Source organism: Amblyomma mixtum, chromosome 6 (genome assembly GCF_055824585.1).
Source record: "Amblyomma mixtum isolate Tamu chromosome 6, ASM5582458v1, whole genome shotgun sequence".
Classification (NCBI taxonomy): domain Eukaryota; kingdom Metazoa; phylum Arthropoda; class Arachnida; order Ixodida; family Ixodidae; genus Amblyomma; species Amblyomma mixtum.
The window spans coordinates 140,432,857-140,456,434 of NC_143017.1; the positions used below are offsets into that span (position 1 = coordinate 140,432,857).

A 23,578-nucleotide genomic window follows, 5' to 3' on the forward strand; every position below is an offset into this window, starting at 1 on the left:
TTTAAAGAATTTACGATCGTCCTCTTGCAATGCACCAATTGCAACATATTCACAGCGCAACGTCGCATCGAAGACGTCGCAAGTTTGTGTCGGTACAGACACGAAGAACCCCCAACCAATGCAAGCCTGCTTTTTTATCATATTCTTTTCATCAGAGCAAGAGACGGAGACGACATCAGCATAGGACAAAATCTTAATTTTACACTGTACTAGCGACACGCCACGATTAGCTGTGTTTTTCAAGAAACTGAGCTATAGGTGGTCGGGACATATATAATGAGAGTTACAAAGGCGATGTAGAGCAGGAGATGAAAATAAAATATTTTTGGTAAACTCGCTAGATGTATGCTGCAGGTGTGCCAGAGTGAGGGGGGGGGGGGGGGGGGGGGGTGACTGGAAAGCCGCTTTTGGGGTGACAGAAAGATGTCTTGGCTGTATATACCTGCAAATACAAGACAACTTCCGCTCATAGTGGGCGCATGCAGCGGTCCTGATGGCGCCCGCTTAAGCATTTTTCGCCGGAGAAATTCCCGATTGACACAGGCTTCAAGAGAGACCTATTATTCGCCTGACGGGGACTTCGAAACATCTGAAGCTGAAAGGTTTTGCAGATGAAAAATCCATCAGCTTTTAGGCCGCCGCGGTGGCTCAGCGGCTATGGTGCTCGGCTGGTGACCCAAAAGACGCGGGTTCGATCCCGGCCGCGGCGGCTAGAATTTCTTTGGAGGAGAAATTCTAGAGGCCCGTGTACTGTGCGATGTCAGTGCACGTTAAAGAACCCCAGGTGGTCGAAAATTCCGGAGCCCTCCACTACGGCGTCTCTCATAGCCTTAGTCGCTTTGGGACGTTAAACCCCATAAACCAAACCAAACCATCAGCTTTTCTTTTTATGTATCTCATCAGATAGAGTCTAGTATATATGCACAGCCGGTGTGCACTAATTCTGAGTTCATTTGATTTCGCGGCTCTTGCGCAAATTTAAATCTTTTTTCCGCGGACAGTAAAACATCTCGCATGGAGCAAATTTTGCAGTGCTGTTTTAGAAAAGTAAACAGCAAAACAAGGTTGAATAAAAACTTACGTTCAGAATTTTTTTACAGTCTGAACCCGTTTGAACCCGTTTGAACCGGTTCGACGCTATCCGGAGCGGTTCGAACCGGAACGGAATGTCGCTCCGGAGCCGAACCCGGAACTGAACCCGAAAGGCGTGAACCCGAACCTGAACCGAACCCGAAAAAATTCCGGTTCGACACCCTGACTCTAACGCACTTTAATTCATCTTCATTTACTACTGGCGTTTCTATAATTTGTTAATTATTCATTACATTTCGATTAACTCCAAAGCCCCCATCGTTTCACCTCGGTATTCATTTCGGACATTCAAAATTCGTGCCGCGCGTTGGCTCCGCCCACCTTTCGGTCACGTGGGCCAATCACGTGGTACATCGCATGGTGTGTCCCGTGGTACTCCCGGCGATTCACGCCGCCGCGGTGGCCCAGTGGTTATGGTGCTCGGCTGCTGACCCGAAAGACGCGGGTTCGATCCCGGCCGCGGCGGTTGAATTTCTTTGGAGGAGAAATTCTAGAGGCCCGTGTACTGTGCGATGTCAGCGCACGTTAAAGAACCCCACTTGGTCGAAATTTCCGGAGCCCTGCACTGCGGCGTCTCTCATAGCCTTAGTCGCTTTGGGACGTTAAACCCCATAAACCAACCAAACCAACTTACTTCCGGCGATTCAAATTTCGCTCCACTCCCGAGCCGACCACGCCCACTTTTGGTTACTTTTTTGGCTCTAATTAATTAACTAAAAACCCGATTGCCACCAAAATTTTGCGTCGCATCCTCACATCATTCTCCTTCGATTATAATCACTTCTTTAAACGATATCTCTTTATATAGAAGGATACAACTTATAAAAACAGCAGTTGCTAACACTGGGCCGTGGTGCGGCGTCTTGTATTACTCCGCTGGCCAATCGCAACTGTAAACGAAATCAATTTTTTAATGCTTGACTATATCAAACAATCCACATATCAGAACTGTAGAGCTCGTAACTTTTTTCTTGTGCTAAGCTTCTTGTTTAAGTAACAAGAAACGTTTCAGCCACAGACTACTTTTTCGTCGTGGAGGAATTCTGCGCGCGGAGGCTGTATGTGGGCGGAGTTTCCCGCAATCTCTGCGGACACGGTTTTGATGACAGAAAGCCGCCGACATAGATAAAGACACCAGCTGCGCCAATTTCATTGATTGTGCACTTTCTGTGCACTTGTTCTATCGTAGGCATTTAAAAATGCGGGGGCGCACATGCTGGAATGTGTCAAGCGGAAACAACTTTCTACAAAGCGCATGAGAAAAGTCGCACCGAAACTGAAACCATAGAGCAGCATTGGTCAGTTTTGCTGTGGCTTCGGTTGGCTTTGGCTTCTACCGCTGAGTTGTAAGGTCGTAAGCTTCAGATTGGGGACGTTGCGAACCAGCGTCGCGAGCGTCCCGCGTGGTGGTCGATTTTCGTGCGTTGTTTGAAACCCGGCGTCTCTCTCTCAGATTAAACAAAAATGGAGCGATGTGCTCGAATTCTCGGCTAGGTGGCTGCTCTTGACAGCGGTACCCGCGCAGATGTAGTCAACTTCTTTTTCTGGCCTGTCGCAGACGAAGCGAAGAAGGCGTCACAGCTGAAGACGGCAAGGTGGGCTTATCGTATTTACTGTAGAAATGGTTCTCACACCAACATGTCTATTTCATGTCAACAACTGGTCCAGTTCTGTGAGAAAGGTGTGAACAGTTTGCGGCACTACACTGCTATAGTGCCTATTCTAGGCACTATAACACTGCCATGTGAATAATCGGTGGCTTCATCTCGCCTACGAGCTCACCATCAAAAGCCAAACAGTACCTGCACTCATTGACAGTCATGTTTAACGTATGGCCGCGAGAGGCAACAAAAACGGTAATGCAAGTAAAGCCAGTACCATGGACTATGTGGACTAACCTATCAACCGCGAGTGCCGGCATGACTTGCTTTCGTTACTTATTTATTTTACAAAACGCTGCAGTTGCGTTCGGCCAAGCAGGAAGACGAAAAATTAAAATGGAGCGCCTCACGGGCAGTACTTTATACTATAGATTTTTTTTTTTCAAAAAATCTTGGCCAACAGTATACGCAGGACGTGAACAAAGCATTGTTGAGAGCAGGTCTACACCACCTCAAAAAACCAAGGTTTCAAGGGCAGAACATGAAAAAGCATTAAGCACTCGTGTTTGCTGGCCAATTTTGAATTGAGATGTAGCCCTCCTGTAACACCTCGAAACACTCGGTGCGCCTCGTCTTTTAAAGGGACACTGAGGAGAAATTGAAGTTGGCTTGTATCGACAGAATACCAGCTCCTGATTACAAGAACGCCACTCATACTGACAACAAAGCTCTTGTAACATAGAAAAGAGCAAGAACCAAAATACAGCTATCGCCGCCACAGGCCAAACTCGCAAGTACAAGCGTGATGACGTCATAGGACAAAGCAGTGTTGCTAGAACCAATGGTTCTAGCAACTCTAGGACCCGAGAAACTACAAATCACTGAGGCGCAGCCAATGCATGCGCAAATCTCCTTGATGTCGCCAGATGGCGCCACGTGTCCGGCAGCTACGTGCGCGCCTGAAGCATCGGGACCAATCAGCGCCTGCTCGCCGGCGGCAGCCGGGCGGTATTCCGCTAGTGGTAACAAGGTACACGGTATGCTAAAGGTGTCTATTTGCGAGAACTTCGCTGACGACTTCGGGAGCAAGATCCATCGTAACGCTGGCAAAACGCCAGTGCAAACGTAAGCGAAGCTACTGTAGCGACGGCCGCAATAGCCAGTAGATGCCTTCAACGTGCGGCCGGCGGTAGCTTTCTTTTCGGCTGCTGCTAGGCCGCACTGCTGGCCGCCAGAAATCACGGAGTCTGCGTTACGTCATGTCACGTCATGTTTCTCGTCACTTAGTCCTGTGTCGTCATAGGAGAATCCCAAGTTTGAATCAGAGCGGCGGGAAAAACTTTTTCAACTTCGAATCCAAATTTCTTGGAAATAAATGCATCTTTCGCTGCCGGCCAAGTGGCAACAAAGCCATGAAATGCCGAACTATCGGATTTTGCTATAAAAAAAATATTAATAGTGCTCTCCTCACTGTCCCTTTAAGTAGTCGATCACTAGGCATGGGCAATATCGAAGATACCGCCTTTCGATACATTTTGTCTATCGGTATTACGTATCGCTTTTCAGAAATGCAAGCAGTGGTATCGAAAATGCATTTTTAGTGTATAATGTATTTTGACGGGACTCGATACTCAAAAATGTGTAATGTGCCGCAGATTTTGAGGCCGCTGTGAATCTGACTTTGGGCCAGCGGTGCTCACTCAGGCGGTATGGGCCGGCGTTACTCACTCAGGCGGTAAGCATACCAAGAAAAGGAATGGAGTGCAATTAGAGACGATGCTAGTGCCATTGGCCCGACCAGTCTTTTTTCTTCCTACGTTTCTTGTTTGGCGAGTAAATGATGTGCACCTTGTGCTTCCGCTCACTTGGTGACAGAAGGGACGAGAAGACAGGCTCTCTGTTGAGGTAGAAACAACATCCCTTCATCCTTATTTCAGGTTGTGGGAGTTGCAAACAGAAATGGATGACTTTCACTGTCACGCCCTCGAGCTTACAGAACATCTCTCGTTTATTTTGTCAGCACGATAAAATTTACGCATGGGTTGTCAACACAGGGTACTGTGCGCACACAAACAAGGACAAAAAAGGGTATGCAACAAGTGCAGACTCGCGACTGATTTTTATTCGAAAGAAGCCACATCTTATATAGCGTCAAACCGTCATATCAAGGACTATGTGCAGTCCAAAAACCTGTCTTCTTTTTGATACAAGCTGAAACTGTCTAATCAAGGACTGTGTGCAACCCAAAAACCTGCCTTCTTTTAGATACAAATTGGAACCGTCGTATCAAGGACTATGTGCAGTCCTAAAACCTGTCTTCTTTTTGATATAAGTTCACCCAGTACCTTTTTGGTACCCTTTATTGATAATAATTGACCGACTCGCCCGATAGCGCAGTCTCTTAAGCCAGTGTAGTCATCAACGCTGGCAGCATAAAATGCATCAGTTAAAGCATCCCTTTCCTTCAGAGAAGCAGGTGCCACACCAGGCCATAGTTCTCAAGAGGCAAGAGTGAAACTTGAGTTTGTTAACTATACTGTCACGATTCTCAAGTCAATGTGGCTACATGTTTCACTCTTATCCATTGATAAAATAAGCCACCTTCATAATATACAACACGTCAATATGCTCGTCTGCTCTTGTAGAGGGGCTTTTTTCATTTGCTTCTTTTAAAGCACGGCTGCGTCGTGGGGCTTTTGCAGATTGGCAGCTGGACCAAATGCAGTTTCTTAATACCGTGAAGTAAAAATAACATCTAAATACCAGAGATTAGCAAGATAAGTTCTGCCCAATAAAAACTTTCAACCCTTTTATTTTTGGTTCTTGTTCTTCCTGCTTTAAATGCAGTATGTTCAGCTTCAAATGTCTGTAACAGCGTGCTAGGGAAATAACTTCAAGTGCAAGTAGTTTGCACCTTTTAGCACACGGTTAAGGCAGAGGCAGCTCAGTAAATACTGTAGTAACAAACGAAAAACATCTGTAAAAGTTACAAGTGTATCGTTTATAGTCAGGTGCTCACAGAGCAGTTCACGTGAAGAATATTAGCTTAAAGAAAGGTTGCTAGGCTGCTTATGGAAGTGATTGTTTCAACATCACCATGGCTTCAGCAAATTGCTAACGTTCTAACGAAATCAGCTGCTTTGACAGTGGATCTTAAATAAATTGGAACTTAAAGAAATCAGTGTAGCCAGATTCATTGAAACCCTTTCAAAAACAGTGTGCTATATCGAATGCACTAAAGATTCTAGATATTGTAGACAAATAATTTAATCATATTACCAGCCTTATTAATACTGGTGATTCGAGTGGTGCATCGAAGTATCTACGATACAGTATGGACTGTCTGCATCGAAAATCAATTTCAGTTATGTATCTTGTTTCGGTATCGGAAATACAATATTTCAGGGTGGTATCAAAAATACTTTAGTATCGTGCTCAGCCCCGTTGCTGTCTTTGATTCTCACACTCCAACATATTTTACCTTGCTTTCTTTCCAGAAGTAAGCGGAATCAAGGAAGACCTCGACTCGTATATAATATGGGCAGTCAGCATTGGAGAGAAAAGTTTTTGGAGTTGGACTTTGAGCGCGAGTGCTCAGCTTCAACATCGGAAGACTGCTGTTGGTTGTGTGATGACGTGGAAAACTGGAGCACTGCCCTGAATGGTCTTCATCTTGACCTCACCGAGTGGCAAGTGGGAAAGCTGCGGCTGAGCACACTAGCAGGATGCGGCTCAACTGATGTGGAGGCATGGGATATTCCTTACAATGCATATTTCTTCATGGTGTGGCTACCCAAAAAACACAGTTGTGTTGAAGCAATCAGCGTCGCAGAAGATCATCCATGTCTGCATGTCGTTGAAGTTCCTGATAGCATCACTCGGCGTGCTTCAAACCTGCGTCACATTTCCATAGACGGAAACGTGTCCTTCGACTGGGCTTTGCTTCTTGATGCCCTTAGTCCTATAGAGCAACTGGAGGTCCTTGAGCTTACAGATGTCAATGTGAGCGACAGCTTAGCTGTACAGCTGGCTGACATTCTCGCAGCGAGCCGCATCTCGGTTAGGAGAATAAACCTGTCACAAGCCTCAATTCATTGCAGCTCCTCCGATGTTCTTATGAGCAGCATTTCGAAATGTGAGAACCTGAAAGAGCTTATGTTCAGTTCCAACTTAAATCCTGCTGGACTGAAACATTTCTTAAGGTTATTGAGATCTACAAAGACTTTGGAGACATTACATTTGGAAGAAGAGCTTGAAAATGATGACTACACTATGGAATCAGATCCTGAGAAAAACAATGAAGAAATATGGCATGCTATTGGTGACGTCCTCAGAGAAAATGGATCACTCACTGAGCTTCACTACCAAGCATTTAGCAATGGCTGTGCAGAGTTTCTCAGTGCCCTTGAAACCAACACTGTATTGAAAAGCCTGACAATCACCAGCTACATCTATGATAGTGTGTATATTGGCCCCCAGGTCGGTGCTGTGCTAAAGTCGATGTTGTCCAAAAACAAAGGCCTTCGTTCACTGACTTTTGAAGGGTGCCAAATTGACGATGGTGCTGCTGAACTGATATCTCAGGGACTCGAACAAAACACTACTCTTGAGTTTCTTGACGTTTCTCAGTCTTCTGTGCAGCCTCAAGTTCAAGATCTTCTGAGTGCTCTAAAACTGAATAAGACAGTTCGTTTATTGAAGATTGATGCTAGTGAGGCGACGTCAAGGGAGAGGTAAGTAATTTTGATAACGCCCACATGTTAAATGCACATTTTCTTTCAAAGAGCGCAAGTCTTTGGGAAGAAGCATGTTAAGGACGAAACTTAGAAAGGTCATGCAAAGTGCAAGCAAGAAAAAATTAAGGTTTGCTGAAGCACAAGGGCTCTATATCTTTTAGACTGGGAAAAAGTAGTCTACTTGTTTTTGTTGTGCAGCAGCAAAGCATATACAGGTGAGCCTACTTATAATGGATTCCATTCGTTGTATCGGACGTTTGTGGCAAGTGAACTTTCCTCATATGAGCCAAAAATAAGTCCTCCAAAATTTACATTTATTTTTTGAAGAAAACAGTTATGCGTGTCTGCTTGTTCAAAGCATGCAGGCCCTATGGCAGCTCTTTCCAAGCTCTCCGGGGCAGCCATTTTCTTGCGGAGATCCTTGCTGCCAACAATCAACATTAGGGACGGGATATAACTAATAGAAGTCAAAGTGTCTATGGCAGCTGGTGGCAGTCCAGCCATATTAATCAGATTCCTAACAGTAGGGCAGTGCTCGTACTTGGTGTTTAACGGCTTTGTCAGAGTGCGGGATACTGTGATGTAGCGGTCCGCAGGAGTGTAGTCACCTGACAAAACGTCTGGCCAGCTATGCGTCAACGAAGCACTGCCACAGATCTACATGCATCTGATCACATGTGTTCTCTAGAGCTTCATCTATACACTGAAGCAGGTAAAAAAGTTGGGCATATATGTATTGGTTCATGTTGATGGATAGCACAGATCAAAAAAGACGAGACACATGAGGAAGGCACGCACAACTTGCTGCTTGCTAATAAGCACTTGTAGTGTGTGCCTTCCTCTTGTGTGTTATCTTTTTTGTGCAGCGCTGTCCATCAAAATGAGCATTTGACGTATCTAGGCCCATGCAGCGACGAAAGTAGCACAGTGCTCGTGGCACAGAATGTATGAGCCGCATTACTCACTGTCTGACGCTGCGTGCACGCGGAGCAGCTCAAAAGATGGAGCCAACTGGGCAGGTAATGCATACCCTGTGGCCAGCATGGCCAGCAAGGCATTAAAACTTCTCAAATCACTGCTCTTAATCCACAACCGTGGGCAGTAGTTACGCTTTTGGCGATGCCCCTGTGTCAAGCCCACCGCTCTTCTTCCACTAGGGATGCTTCATCCAGCTAGCAAACACTGCCCTTATAAGCCATCAGTGTGTGCCTTTTATTGCGTTTTTGGATTGACAGGTTCTTTCCGGGGCAATGTCGCAACGGCTGAGGGACGCTTTTCGATCTTTACGCTAGCTGGAAGCGCAACCGCTTCAACTTCAGTGGGAGTTTACGGCGCCTCCTCATTCACTATAATTGAGTGGTGTGGTAAAAGTTTTTCGTTGTACCTGAGTTGAGTTTCCATTTTGACGGCAACACCACACTCGTTCATAATAAGCGAGCGTTCATTATATCTGCGGCTGTTATCAGTGGCCTCAACTGCAATATGCATGTGTATGAAAGGTGACATTAAAGACATAAAAGTCAATTTCCAGGTTGACAGTCTTTGCAGTCTATGACATCCTAGAGCTAAAATAAGGCTCTGTTTTTGTTCTCGTATTTGTTTCTTGTGCTGATTAGTTACATGTCCTGGTTTGGTATGCCAACAGTGTCGAGTAGAGGTTGTATTTTCAGGGTGGCAAGTGTGTATTAGTGCAAGGGAAGTGTGTTATTGCCATGTGCTGATATTTAGGTTGGTTTGGTTTATTGGTGTAACGTCCCTAAGCGACTCAGGCTATGAGGGACGCCGTAGTGAAGGGCTCCAGATATTTCGACCACCTGGGGTTCTTTAACGTGCACTGACATTGCACAGTACACGGGCCTCTAGAATTTCGCCTCCACCGAAATTCAGCCGCCGCGGCTGGGATCGAACCCGCGTCTTTCGGGTCAGCAGCTGACCGCCGTAGCTACTGAGCCACCGCGGCGGGGCAATATTTAGGTGCATGGTAAAGGTACCCCATGTGGTCAGAATTTACCCAAAGCGCTCCTGTACATTGTGCCCCTTAATGCAGCTTATGCTTGGGGCATAATACTAGATTGAGTACCTAATGATACATGAACATGATTTCAAGTTCTAGGTGTGTGCTGCTCCTTATGTAGTACCGTTCAACTCTGTCCTACTTTGTCGTTAATGGGAGATAAAGCAATTAAAACTATTGCCATTATTTATGCACAAAATGTGTCAGAATTTGGCACACATAACTCTCTAAGGAGATCTCAGAATTGCATTTTGTTTTAAGCTTGCTATGACAGTTGCTGAGTAATATGAAGTCTTACCTTTTCTCTTGAGGAATATTGGTAAACTGCCATTCATGATCTGAAAGAACCTGCCATATGCGCTCACCCCATTCTTATTCTTATAGTTATTTCCCTCTTCTGTTCAGGATCAGCGGCCACTGCCTGCCCTAAGTAGATGTATTCCCTTACCACTTCCAGCACCTTGCTACCAATTGTGAACTCCTGCTCCCTTGCTAGACTGTTGAACATTACTTTAGTTTTCTGCATGTTAATTCTTAGACTCACCGTTCTGCTCTGCCTGTTCAGCTCATTGATCATGCTTTGCAGTTCATCTCCTGAGTGACTCAGCAAGACTATGCCTTCAGTGAATCGCAAATTTTTCCTCAAGAGAAAAGTATACATCACTTGTATCTTACCGATACTCACTTATGGGGCAGAAACGTGGAGGCTAACGAAAAGGGTTCAATTTAAGTTAAGGACAACGCAGCGAGCTTTGGAAAGAAAAATGATAGGTGTAATGTTAAGAGACCGGAAGTGGGCGGAGTGAGTGAGGAAACAAACGTGGGTTGATGGCATCCTAGTTGAAATCAAGAGGAAGAAATGGGCTTGGGCAGGGCATGCAATGCGAAGACAAGATAACCGCTGGTCCTTAAGGGTAACAAGGCGCATTCCAAGATAAGGCAAGTGTACCAGGGGGCGGCAGAAAGTTAGGTGGGCAGATGAGATTAAGATGTTTGCGGGGACACGGTGGCTGCAGCTAGCAAAGGACAGGGTTAATTGGAAAGACATAGGAGAGGCCTTTGTCCTGCAGTGGCGTAGTCAGGCTGATGATGATGATGAAAGTCATACCCCGGGCTTAAATAATTGGGAAGAAAATGCACAAGTTTTAATGTCAACATGTTCACAAAACCCTTTTCTGTTTAATAAAGCTATCAGTTTTTTTGTTTTTTTTAGATGCCCCGTACTTATGAAAATATAAGTCAAACTTCAGCTTGCATATTTGCATGAGAATATTCCTTATAAAGATAACTAAAAATACTATTGCACACATAATAAAAAAATTCGGCGCTTTATCACACTTCTCACCATCTCGGGGGTTCGTGCCCAAAAGGAGAATCATTCTACTCCCATTCATTATGAAATGCCAAAGGTATGAGTGATGTCAAGCAATGGCAGAAAAAGTGAAAGCTGAGAAAATTTACCTCAGAGTTGATTTCCTTATCTGCCGCATTTGTCGCCTCATTTCCTTTTCATCAGAGAAATGTGGCAGTACTGCCACCGTGGCTCAGTAGCTACAGCTGGTGGCCTGAAAGACGCGGGATCGATCCTGGCCGCGGTGGCTGCATTTGGATGGCGGCGAAATGCTAGAGGCCCATGTGCTATGCTATGTCAGTGCACAGTAAAGAACCCCAGCTGGCTGATATTATCGGGAGCCCTCGGCTGCAGCATCCCTCATAGCCTGAGTCGTTTTGGCACATTAAACCCCTATAAACAAAAGTGTGACATTACAACCAGCTGAAGCTTTGATCTCTCCTCTCCATAGCGATACTAAGATGGCAGTGTTCCGTGGTCTGAAAGCCACACAGAAGTCCAATCAGTAGTTCACAGTTTTTAGCAGTCACACATAAAGAAAACATTGTTCTGAATTTTTGCTTATTTTGCTGTAATTTTTTGTGACAAGACTGATAAAGACCCAAGGATTACAAAAAAAAAAACTAATTGGGAAATTGAAAATTGTGACCCAATTGCCCATTTATTTTCCATGTCCCCCCTTGCGATATTTAAAGGAGTACAACACTGAACACAAAGTATGATTTCCCATACACACATGCTCATGTGGCATCAGTGATGGGTTTTCTCAGAGCCGTAAGTTTCTTTATTCTGTGCATTGCCTGACAGGCCTTGAAACGCATTTCGAACGTAATAAATTAACCTGCCCAGTAATTCTTGTGAAACTCACTATTATATCCAAACATAAGTCTTCTACACTTAGCAGGGGAGCAATCACCCTTCAAAAGGTGTTCTCTGTTCCAGTACTTCTTTCAGACCTCTGCCCTTCAGTAACATCATTTTAACTGCTAACAAATTGCAACAAGCTGAGAAACTATTAAGCAGATTCTTTCAGCGCCACCAACAGCAGTCTCCAGTGGAAACATAATGGCAGAGAAAGCAGGCCAAGTAATTTTGAAAATTTGCATATCTAAACTGCCAGCAGTTGGCCTGTATACCAGGAAAAAAAAGAAACCACTTAATGTGCAGTCACTGACTGGAGCATTGCGAGCTTCTTATGATGCCTTTGCAAGCTATCAGACAGCCTTTCATCAGTTATAACTCCACCATTAATCCACGTTTGAAAAATGATTTCTGTGGGCAATCCTACCAGTTATGGCAACCACTCAAATTTTGTGATCTTTACTGAAGCCGTTCTGGGGTTTAATCAACTGAAAAAGCAGGCTCTTGAGTCACTGCAATAGCAGCATAGCATCCTTGCACTTCTGTGATTCTTTGCACACATTCTCGTCCACACAATTTTTGGTGTGAATGAGTTCCCTACATGTTTCTCTTTCACTGTTGATTTGTCTGTGTTTTACAGGAAAGCATTGTCCTTGGAGCTTGCCAGAAACAACTGGTATGGCCGTGTGCAGGTCCCCTGGTGTGACACGGATGTTGACGGACTCATTGCTTCCTTGTTGGATCCATTGCTGTGTCCCACCGAGCTTCACCTCTACTCCGAGCTGCTTTCTACGCCATCTTTCTTAGCTGTATGCAATGCGCTGGCTTCTGATACCTGCGTGAAGCACTTAACAGTCGACATGTACAGTGTCACTTCTGTACATGTGGCAGTCCTACACCAAATGCTTCAGGAAAACACGTCGCTGAGATCCCTTACATTTTGTGATGGCTACGACGAGCCAGGCATCTCTGTTGTGGCGTCACAGGGCCTCGTTGTGAATGAATTTGTGACAGATCTGACTATAGTTTGCTATGAAATGAGCACCATGTTTGCAGAACTGCTTGGTGGATTGCTTGAGGAAAATGGAAGTCTTCATAAGCTGGTCTTGTCGTGCCAATCTGGACTGGAACCAGGGTGCCTTGATGCCATAACAAAAGGACTAATTAAAAATCATTTCATCACCAAGGCGGATGTCGACTGCATAAGTCCGCCGATAAACGCAGCTGTTAAACGGAATGTTTTGTGCCTCCATCGTGCTGTCCGTTTCGTCCTGAGGCAGAATGTTGGGAAATTGTGTGCTGAAGCATTTGAGTTACTCGAGACAAAGGAATCTTTAATTTCCTGCTTGAAATCAACCTCTGGGATGTCTGAAGCAGAGGCAAAAGCTGCTTTGGAGGCAGCAAGAAAATTTATCTGGACCAATTATCTTTTCATTAACCGCATAGTCGCTCACAAAGTGGAATGCTATGCAGGAGAAGGCACTCAAATAGACAGGCTCAATTTTGACTGTTGGCTTGCCATCGCAAAACATCTAAAAGTTTCCGATGTTGTTTACGCATGAGATTAGTGGAAACAGTACAGCAGCAGGCTTTGTAACTTTTCAATGCTAAGCACACTAAATTAATATCTGTAAGAACGTCTAAATTTTTATTGTGTCAGTAAATGTGAAGTGATCCTTTGAGAGAGTATTGTTAATTTTTGTCAAGATTTTTCTTGTTTGCACTGAAGTGAAGGTGCAATAAACGCAACCTTTCCTTTAATAGCTTTGGCTTACATCAATGCCACTTTATTATTTTTATGTATTGATATCATTATATCAATATGGTTTTATTTTTAAGATTGTGCAGCACCGCACTGCAGCACTATACAGCTGTTTATTAAGTTCTCATGCTCATGATGAAGTGCAAGTCTAGCATGCCCTTACAAAGCAGCAATGCTCTGTTTACTTTGAGAATGCCATTTAAGATCAAGAATGTGCATCACGCACATAAAACTGATCTGTGTCTTAAGTATTGCCATGTTGCTTATGTTCCTGCCCTGATTTCTTGGCACGAGCTTATGTGGGTGTTCATTCGCTAGAAGCTAGTGTGCAGCTTGATGTGACCATCGTGGCCAGCACTTGTAGAGCGAGTGAATACTTGCTTCGTTGATCTCTTCGGATCTGCATTTCCATCAGATTTGATGAGAAGAGGCTGTGACGTGGCAATAAATTTGCCAGAATACTCCTGTGCTGGTTATGTGACTGGCCACCACATGCTTTTGGGCAAGTCTATCCAGCATGTTCTTCCCACAAGGGTGCCAAAAAGGGTGTGCACTAGTAAACTGAACTATTTATTTTATGCTCTGAATTAAGTCAGAAACAAGAGAAGCAATAGTCGCGAAATAGCATGAGATATGGCAATTTTTTTCTTTTTTCTTTTATGCTCTGGAGGCCAGATATGATGGATCAACTTACTGAATAAGATATTGAAGGCAAGTAGCTGACGCAGCGTTTGCTGTTCTTGTTGATCTCCAAAGCTTCTAAAATATACCTGGTTTGTTGCTCGTCAGCTCTGCTCAAAATGTGGGTCTTTTCTTACTGTTCTTACTGTTGTGAGCAACCATTGTTTTTACTGTGAAAGTTGAGGTGACCTCAGATTCGTTTGTTGTGTTTTGCAGATGCTCTTTCAGTCTTATTATGCACCTGCCTGTTAGTGCAACGTATGTTGCACCATCATATAACTGAACAGTATGAATGTTGCTCATAATGCATCTGACCAGCACTTCCTCTATTGTTTCAATGCCAGCTAATAGCCCACTTCACAATGGGAGCACTTCAGCCATGTCAGTGCAGTTCATTGCGGCGACGTGGCTGTAGCCATGTGGACCAGGTAGTTGCACTCGGTATGTATAGCAACGTTTTTAAATAGGAAGCAGGTGGCCCACTGCGATTCCTACCACTGCGGCGCTGAAGTCGAAGGTTGAGCTATTGAAGAAGGAAGCTTGCCTTCCTCCATGCGTTGAGTGATGCAGTGGGTGGCATCTGCTAGTGCACCGCAGGTTGCGCTTGTTCTGTGAGAGATAGTATGCATAGCGCATTTGCTTTTCTTTTTTCTGCAGATCTGTTTGACCGGTAATTATCGAATACTGTTTTAACGTTGCTTTTACAGCAATCAGTGTGTGCACACATTCATACATCGTAGCTTTCGGCGAGGTAGTTGCGTTCTGTAACTGTGTTTCTTTCCGCAGCTGTCTCATCTGCGTATGTTTGTATAGAGGAAATATTGACTTGTATCTGTTTTGTCACTTGGTTGTGAATTACGCTTCACTGCCACAAAACCTCATCATTATCTCTGTGAAGGTGTCGTGGAGGATGCATTAACACTATAGGGATGCACGCCGATATTAAACACATGGAACAAGACTCTGGTCTTCAATGCGATTTCAAAGCAAACAGTGCAGTTTATTAACTTATCTACAAGCAACCATGAACACATTCTCTTAAATAAGCTTTGCCTGCTTTCTTTCCTGCTGTGCCCACACCGCACAGTCATTCTAACAATTTTTTTATCTAGCGAAAAAAGTGCATGCGCGTCATTAAGTAGAAATGGATGACGCGAGCAGTGAATTGATCGCAGTGCTGCGGGCAGCCGACAGCTTGTTGCAGACGATTTGCGAAATTCTACATCTCCAAGTGAGCAGACTGGGATATCAACAGGAGATATCTACAAAAGTTTTCTGCCTGCATTCCCGCGTTATAGTGTAATGTGACTAGACGGTGCATCAATTCCTCTTCCAAGATCGTCAGGGTCTAGTTCTAAACTCCGAGGTCCGCAGTGACGCGCTATTCTCGGTAACTATATGGCAAGGCCTCCAGCCACCGTAGCAAGGCCTTTACTCTGGATGTAACCCATTTTTGATGCTCAAGGTCACTGGGGGAGGAGGTGCCGCTTGTCCTTGTCCTGTACTCTCTGGTACAACCGGGAACAAAGCAAGTTGGCATGCTGGATGGACGTCAGCGTATCCTGCCGCACGATGACTCAGTGAGTTCCCGCGCCACAGGATACTTGCACTGTACACTTGCTGACCAAAAGCGACGAACAAGCAGCGGCCGAGCTTGTTCCTCCTCTCAGCGTCTCGACCACTCCACAGGCATTACCACGACGCACTGACACTGTCAAAGAGCAGCGGACGAGAAGCCGAAGTCTTGCTCATCGACGTCACCGAACCATCCGCACAGTTTGCGCGGATAAAATGGCGCAAGCTTCGATCGCAGCGCCCCTTTATCGCCTAGGGCGCCAGGACGCCCAGCTCCACAGCGGCAGTTTGAAAACTAGGTATAGTTGTCTTTCACCCTTTCCAAACCAAACCTTTCGTTATCAGTTTTGTAGCGACAGCTACATTGGCCGTATTCTCGTCGTTTCGCTGTGGCCTGTTGCCACACGGCAAGCTGAGCCGTTACCTAGCAACGCAGTTGGCAGCGCCGCTCGCCGCGCCATCTGGCATGACGTCAGAGGAGGAGCCGGTGAAACCGCGTTGTAACAGGGGCGGCTTGGTGGCATTCGTCGGTAGATATGGAAAGTGAGTCGGAGAGACTGAAAGAAGCCAGGCTTCGTCGACGGAACGAAACCAAGACGAGGCAGCGAGCCGAGGAGACTGAGGAGGAACGAGCCGCACGCTTCGAGAAGCGCCGTAAGTACGAAGCTGCCAGGCGAGTGGATTCAGATGAGGATGGCGCATCTTCTAGTTCGGCATCTCGTGCCAGGGTCGCGGTCAACGACGTAATGAAACCAAGAGGAGGCAACGAGCTGCGGATCCGAGACAGAAGAGCCGTACCAAGCCACAGCCAATTATCTGCGTCATTGTCGTGAAATGTCTGCTGTTATATTAATAAGCAAGCTGAACGCGATAAATGTGAACATTGTTTGGAGGGCCTCACGTGAAACAGTACTTGTTTGGTGCACGTAAAAAAACGGTGCATTTTGTAGGCGCTGATGTGAACCAGAACACTGTCTGCACTTCATCAGATAGTGGCCGCGCGCCCTTGCTCCGATTCGATCGAAACGTAATTCGACAAAGTGGCCACAGCATATATAGTCGGCTGCCTGGGAAGGTTTCCATCTATTCTTTCTTGAAGTTATCCCCCATTGTTGGCATTACTTGAGCTTAGAGCGTGCATCACAATGAAAAGCAGAGTTTGCGCCGCTAGTGCGACGGGACGAAACAGAGATGAGAAGACAAAGGCTCTGTACGCAGGTGCTTTGTGCAGCGACGTCCTGTCGTCTGCTAGTGTCGCGCAACGCAAGGAACCCTTATTTTCGAAACGCCTTTACCGAAGAGTTTACGGCGCAAGAGGTAGGCACTCTGCTGGAACATTGCAGCAATATTACCTTTTTAGGTTGCATTAACGTGGCTAGTGTACTCCTTTGGCAATATCAAGACATCATACGTGAAAAACGTTGCTGCAACATTTTCCGCGCTGTTGTGTCCACATATATGTTCAACATTGCTGCAACATTGCCTTAATGTTTCGTAACATAATGTAACATTCTTGAGAAGTTCAGCAACCCAGCACAAGCATGCAGGCCTGGCAATTGGTAAGCTTCACAACATATCATAACTCTTTGCAAGGACCAACGACAGCGACCGACACTTTAGCTCCACAATGCAGTATAATGCAACTCATCACCTCCGAGCGAATATGAAGGGTGTCCCAAGGGTGACAGTGGCGAATAGGTAATAAAAGGCAGGCGCAACAGAAGAGGAGGAGGAGGGAGAATTTATTTCCGCCGAATACGGCGCGGCAGCCACCTCCGGGTCCGCACGCAGGCGTCCGGCCAGGAGGCAGTCTGTCGCACCGCGGCCGGAGGACATCCGATCCCGTCTAGGAGAAGAGGTCTTCAGCCTCGGCCGCCAGGCGGACGGCGAAGCGCTCAGTTTTTTCGTCGGAGCTTCTCAGCGTGGTCTCCCATTCATCGCTAGTTTTAATCGCGTTGTGCCCTGGGGCACGAACGCATCTCCAAATTATGTGATCTAATGTTGCCACGTGGCCGCAAAATTTACAAATTTCGGTTTCTGCACCGTTCCTCTTCCGCCCTCTGGCACCCGGCCGTCCAACTCCTCCACAGGGGCGAGAAGAAATTTCGAGCTTGGAGTCTTCTCCAGTCGTACGACTCCTTGGATCTATCCGGTGGCGGATATATCCTCCGGTCTTTCTTTAGATTTTCGGTTACATCCCTGAACGCACCAATACTTTCTTTGCTTTTAGATGATATGTTGTGGAGGCGTCCGCAGCACCCCGAGGTAATGAGGAGCGGGCGAGCATGTGGTCAGCCTCGTCGCCGGCGAGTCGGCGAGAGACGGTTTAGTTGCAAAGGTTGCAAAGTACTGCTAGTTGAAAAAAAAAAAAAATATTTACTGTAGCAACAGTCGGAAAAGTTCTGGAACCTTGTGCTTGAAATATATTTGTAATGTTGCTTTATTGTTATGATTCAAACATAATAACGTTCACCAGGCTGTATTGCCTCAACGTTGCTTCTCGATGTTAATTGTTCCAACGATGGCTGATGGTATGTTATCCTAACGAATTTCTGAGCATATGCATGTGGCTGCAATGTTAGCAGATAGTGTCATTGTAGTGTCATCCTGACCTACTTATGGACACGTTGCAGCAACGTTGGAACATGTGACACAACATTATAAAACATTAGCGACATTGCCATAACGTTCTGGCAACATTAAAAAGATGAGAACAGGGAGAACAGCGAAAAGACGAAATGCCAAGGGAAGACGAAAACTGAAACTGAAAACCGGGATGAGGTCGATTTCGTCACTGCTACTTTAGTCACTGCCAAAGCGCCAAAGGCTGACATTTGGGGTAAAGGGTTCGAACCCGATCGCGGTGGCCTCGTTTCGATGGGCGCGAAACGCAGAAGGCGCCTACATGTGTGCTGTGCGATGTCATTGCACGCTACAGATCCTCAGGCGACCGAAATTATTCCGGAGACCTCCACTACGGCACCTCTTCTTCCCTTTTACTCCCTCCCCCCTCCTTTATCCCTTCCCTTACGGCCACGATGCTTACGGCGCCGTTCGAGTGTCCATCGAGCATGCCACCCAAGGAGGTAAGCTTCTTGAAGCCACCGAGGTATGTGGCTTCACTTTCGGGCACCCGACGCTCCATCCAGCCACCTAGTGCAGCGATGACGTACTTCCGCTTTGCGTTCTTTCCCGCCAAATTCGCTACAGCTGTCGTCTACAGCTCATCGTGCGTGTGCCGGTACTCGTGTGCCGTGCTCACTGGTGGTCTCGTGTGCTTCTACGCACGATGAGTGAAGCGGTGTCACCTTTAGTCCTTTCGGACATTCAGGCTGCTTGCAGCACTCTCGGAGGATGGGATGAAGGCAAATATTACAAAGAACCGGACTGCATAGGTACGCTGTGTCCGCTGGGCCGTGTTTAGAGTGATATATGATGGTTTAATCTGTCTCCCAAGAAACATGTTTTGGCGAATCGAGTTGTGCTTTCCACTTTACTGTTACTGTGTTGTTACTACATACGGAATGCAATGTGATTCTGTTCTGCGATTGTTTTCACAGAAAGCTTAAAGGACTTGTTGAGGTATCTGAGGCGAGACGATGAAGCCCATGAGATACGTCGCATCCTGGGTCGTATTCAAGTGCTGAAAACAGATCTCCTTCCTCTGCTCAAGTTTTATCCTGACGATGACACCCTATTTGATGTCATAGTAAGGTGAGGAATTGATCGTTTTTGTAAATGCGTGTTGTTATGTGCCAGTCGGTCGCGCACCTGTGACACTTGAACATTAAATGTTTTAAATTTCCAATGATAAATAGACGCTGAAGTTAAAACAACAGCATTAGTGAAATGCTGTTTTGTTTTTCATGGTATGACTCGCTTGGTAGTCATATACGTGCCCTAACAGTGTAGGATGATGCCGACGGTATCATTTTGGATGTGTCCATTGCAGGCCTGATTTTTCGTTCAAATCTGCAGCTTGGCAGCAGTTCGTCCTGTGCCGCTGTTGATACTTAAAGGGCAGCTGTGAAAAGCGTGGTGATCACTAGTGATTAGCTCCTGGTGGTGGCTTCTTCCCTGTGCGTTGTTTTCACTTCACAAGTGTTCTTCCTATCCTAAACTAGAAAGTGAACGTTTGTACAGTTTTCCATGGCCCTCTTCAGAAACATGGCATTATGCACAGACAGTTATTATACTGTTTTGCTCCACATGCTTGGTGAATAAAATGAACAAGGAAAATGGTCATGTCCCAAGTTTTCAATATTGACTTCAATTTCGCAACATGGTAACAGCTCGTGAATATTGTTACAGTTGCTTCTGCCTTCCTGAGGTATTAGCGTGAAAGTAATCTGCTGGTTAAAAGCTTTTTATATTTTGTAATGGTAGCTCTCTTGCTCACAGTTTCGGTTGTAAGCAACAGCCTAACATCTCTACTGTAGATAGAATACTATGAAGAGCTACTGCATTACTCAACTGATGCTATTATGGGAGCACAGTTTTCTGTCCTTTTGTGTTACTGATGATAACACATTCTTTTTTTGCTTTATACAGCTATGGAATGTGAATAAGGAAATACCACTGCTAAATGCAGTGGACAGAAGGGTTGTTTTTTATCCTTATTTATGATATATCTTTACTGCAAAATTTTGATCTATCTTTTTTAAAATTTTTCTTTTACAAATACATAAGCATTCTCAAAAATATTTTGACAAATATTTGTGTAAATATGGAGATAAAGGATGAAAGCCAGGGTAAAAATGAGGCAGAGCATACATTATTGGAGCAAGAAAAACTTTTTGACCTAGCTCTCTAGTTTTGGGCCTGCACCTTTATAATATGACATGACATAATATGCATTATAGTTAATGCCACTTGTTTCTGGGCTGCATATTTTTCAATATCCAGGGGAATAAATGTTCATTTTTTGTTGTTTTGAAGGTTTGGGTATAAATAAGATTTTTTGGAAACTGTTCAGCAGTTTGATTTGTTTTTTTGGTTATTCCTACAATGAAGACAATTAGATGCTACCATTCACCTTCTTGTGAAATGCAAAATATTTAAGTTCCACAAATATGCTCTAAGACCATGTACGAGGAAATGTTTGTTATCTCACAAGTTCAGTCTTTCAGCATCAAAATTGTTATTTAAGTGCAGACCATATTTATATTCATGTCACACAGACAGATATTGAGCGCTTACTGCCTTAAGTTTTAATGGCATCCGTGCGGTGCCATACACATAAATTTAATGGCATTAGCCTTACTGCCATTCACAACCTACTGAGTTCACCACAACTCATTCGCCCGTGCAATGCATACTCTCGTTCCCATTGCACATGCAGAAAAGCATGCTACTTTTTTAGTAACTTCCTGACCAGTATCAAATGATTAATTTGTAACTTTAAGTGGGATGAGGCACCTATACTGCATTTTCGATGCGAAGAGTGCCATTTTAACCAGCCTTTTTGACAGGCACTCTCTACTTGAGGGCCGACATGTGAGTTTATGGCTACTTGTTCGACTTGTAAAGCAAGAACAGCCGTATTTTCTGGAAAGTCGTTTTTACATTACATTTGAAAAACATTCCCAATATATTGTGCTCATTAGCACTGTTTATATTCAGATGAAACTTCTGACTGCCTTGCCAGCGTTATTGTCATTGTCACTTTTGATAATGGCATCAAATGTGGACGTGTAGCACCAAATCCGAAAATAATGGCATTAACAGACTTAAGGCCTTAAGCATTTACTGCCATTTCTTGCGCACGTGTGGCATGGGTATTAGACTTGTGTAGGGTAGCGAGGAGTAATGCTTAGCCTTGGTCCTGGCTTTTAACGGGTACTGTTTGATCACACCTGGAATTGAAACCTCTTCGTAAGTGATTGACTAACACATATTTAGAGAAAGGTGACATAGGTGATGTCACCAGTAATAGAAACCTTTCTGAAATAGTGTTTAGCGTAGCTGCCTGCTTAAATATGGTACCTCTCTTCAGCTCTTTGCAGTTATAAAACACATATAATTTTTACACATTTTGCTTAAAGTGAAGAAATCGGGAGAATTTGTGTTTTACTCTTGAAAAGGAAGGGCATAAATGTAGTTGTTCTCATTGTTGTGGAGCTTTCGTCTATAATAAAAATGAGAAAGTGTGGGAGTGTCAAAGATTTTACATCCTTGCATAACACTCCAATGCCAAGAGGGGAGTCACGAACAAATAATGTGGATAGCAAGCACAAAAATGAAGACTTGAGAATGTGTTGTTCCTGTCCCATGTCCAGATTACTGGTGGACCTCACAAACCCTGCCATAATATTGTACAAGGAGGAGCTTCCAGTTGAGAAGTTTTCCCGCAACATCTACTTGGAAATTGTATCTCACCTGCAGTCATACAAACTTTCTTTTACGGATTCGAAAGTATGGATTACTATCACCAAAAAACTCGAATCTCTTCTGCACAAGGTATATTTATTTGTCCTTTTTTTTTTGTTGATTCAGTATACATTTACACTTTACTAAATTATTTCAAAGCATTCTGTAACATCATCTATTGCGGTGCATGCATTGGTTCACAGTCTGAACATTTATGTAGTAGCTGGCTTGCTTTATTATTAACTCTCACCTTTTTAAGCCGTACATGACTTGATGCTGCGTCTATATCTAGAACTGGGAGACACGACAGGAAGAAGACAAGGACATGATTGAGCGAATCCTTGTCCTGATCAGGAACGTCCTTCATGTGCCTGCCAACCCATCTGAAGAGAAGCGCACAGATGATGATGTCAGCGTCCACGACCAAGTACTGTGGTACGTTGTTAAGGCTCAAACCATTCATCTGCGTGCAGTTCTGCTAAGAATAGTCAAATGATCACTTACAGCAATAAGTCCTTGGGAAGGAAACTATTGTTTAATTGTGCAGAAGCAGTACTCACGCACATGCATGAGAAAGCATGGAGACACCACGCGAACGATGGCAGAACTGCTTGTCAGCGCTGACATTACATGCCTGTTGTCAAGATATGTGCAGTGTGTCCTTTTTAACGCATATGTCCTCTTTAATACATATATGCCGAAACTTCAGAAATTTGAAAAAATTAAAATATTTTTCTATATAAACTGGTGATTTCACTTCACAATTTGGAATCATCCTTTTACTGGCGGAAGTATTTTTCCCAACACCGACCTTGAAGCCGTCCGACAGTGCAGGATACTAGGCAAATTCGCTTCCCGTTATGTGTAGTAATGCTTCAAACACTTGACATCGACTTTAAAATCACAATTCTCATCTCGTGTGGTGTTTCCTTATGACAGTGTGCAAAAATTATTTGTTTTTCTTGCAGAATTACAATGTAGTTGATCAGGTGGAATTTAAAAAATGGCGTCCTGAGAAGACTGGTCGATCTTTCTGAATGCACACAATGCACATAACAGAATACACACAACACAACCCTTTCACAGGAAAAATTTAGACCCTTTTGGACCTGCATTAGCTGGTGCAAGCTTTTACACAATTAACTTTTATACTTACTGCTCAAAAAAGCAATGTCCCACATGTAGGATGCCAGGTGTATATGGGTTAATATGCTGGCCTGTTAGCATAGGCATTTCATACGGACACAGCGTTTTTAAAACAAAAGCTGCAGGGGACCACTCTGCGCTGCATTGGTGGCAGGCTGTCTGAACGAGCAAGTCAGCACGCGCGAGCCATTTTATTAGTCAGTCGCTTGCACGTAGCTATTGCGACACAACTTTGTGCGCAGGCTATGGCTCTGTATCGGTAATCCTGCTCATGACATTTTCTGAACCGCCAGTCCGTCTGCTTTGCTTGACTGGCACAGGTGGCGACATTTCTGCAGACGACACAGGTCGTCACGAGAAACCGGCTATGTAGCTTTCACTCTGCAGCTC

The 23,578-nt window shown here is 44.7% G+C and overlaps 2 protein-coding genes across 7 annotated transcripts in view; both read left to right on the forward strand.

The window, feature by feature from the left end:
- The first annotated feature begins 2,428 nt into the window (after window positions 1-2,428).
- On the forward strand, window positions 2,429-15,059 carry LOC149340602 (uncharacterized). 3 transcript variants are annotated; one of them, XM_089549441.1, is made up of 4 exons: window positions 2,429-2,687; window positions 4,349-4,428; window positions 6,191-7,426; window positions 12,296-15,059. In XM_089549441.1, exons 2-4 carry the CDS (start codon window positions 4,403-4,405, stop codon window positions 13,215-13,217), a joined length of 2,184 nt encoding a protein of 727 aa, XP_089405567.1. In that variant the 5' UTR covers window positions 2,429-2,687; window positions 4,349-4,402; the 3' UTR covers window positions 13,218-15,059. The 3 variants fall into 3 exon arrangements, with proteins under 3 accessions (XP_089405567.1, XP_089405568.1, XP_089405569.1); XM_089549442.1 differs by lacking the exon at window positions 4,349-4,428; XM_089549443.1 differs by lacking the exon at window positions 4,349-4,428 and having other exon boundaries at window positions 6,194-7,426.
- Window positions 15,060-15,174: 115 nt separating this feature from the next.
- timeout (circadian regulator timeout) overlaps window positions 15,175-23,578 on the forward strand; it is a 320,135-nt gene continuing 311,731 nt past the window's right edge. Inside the window, exons 1-5 of one of the 4 annotated variants that reach the window (XM_089549437.1) lie at window positions 18,658-18,759; window positions 18,884-19,068; window positions 19,234-19,387; window positions 21,952-22,132; window positions 22,335-22,477. In XM_089549437.1, coding sequence (XP_089405563.1) covers window positions 18,963-19,068; window positions 19,234-19,387; window positions 21,952-22,132; window positions 22,335-22,477 — 584 coding nt within the window. In that variant the 5' untranslated portion in view covers window positions 18,658-18,759; window positions 18,884-18,962. Of the gene's footprint in view, window positions 16,328-17,897; window positions 18,760-18,785; window positions 19,069-19,233; window positions 19,388-21,951; window positions 22,133-22,334; window positions 22,478-23,578 lie in introns of those variants that run through there. The other 3 variants (XM_089549434.1, XM_089549433.1, XM_089549436.1) reach the window with 3 other exon arrangements.

What these genes read in the sequence shown, in the direction of transcription:
- LOC149340602 (XM_089549441.1), top strand. Translation starts at nt 4,403, where the DNA reads ATGGGCCGGCGTTACTCACTCAGGCG. An exon ending in CGGCGTTACTCACTCAGGCG is followed by an intron (nt 4,429 to 6,190) that starts GTAAGCATACCA and finishes CTTTCTTTCCAG; the next exon opens with AAGTAAGCGGAATCAAGGAA. An exon ending in GAGGCGACGTCAAGGGAGAG is followed by an intron (nt 7,427 to 12,295) that starts GTAAGTAATTTT and finishes TGTGTTTTACAG; the next exon opens with GAAAGCATTGTCCTTGGAGC.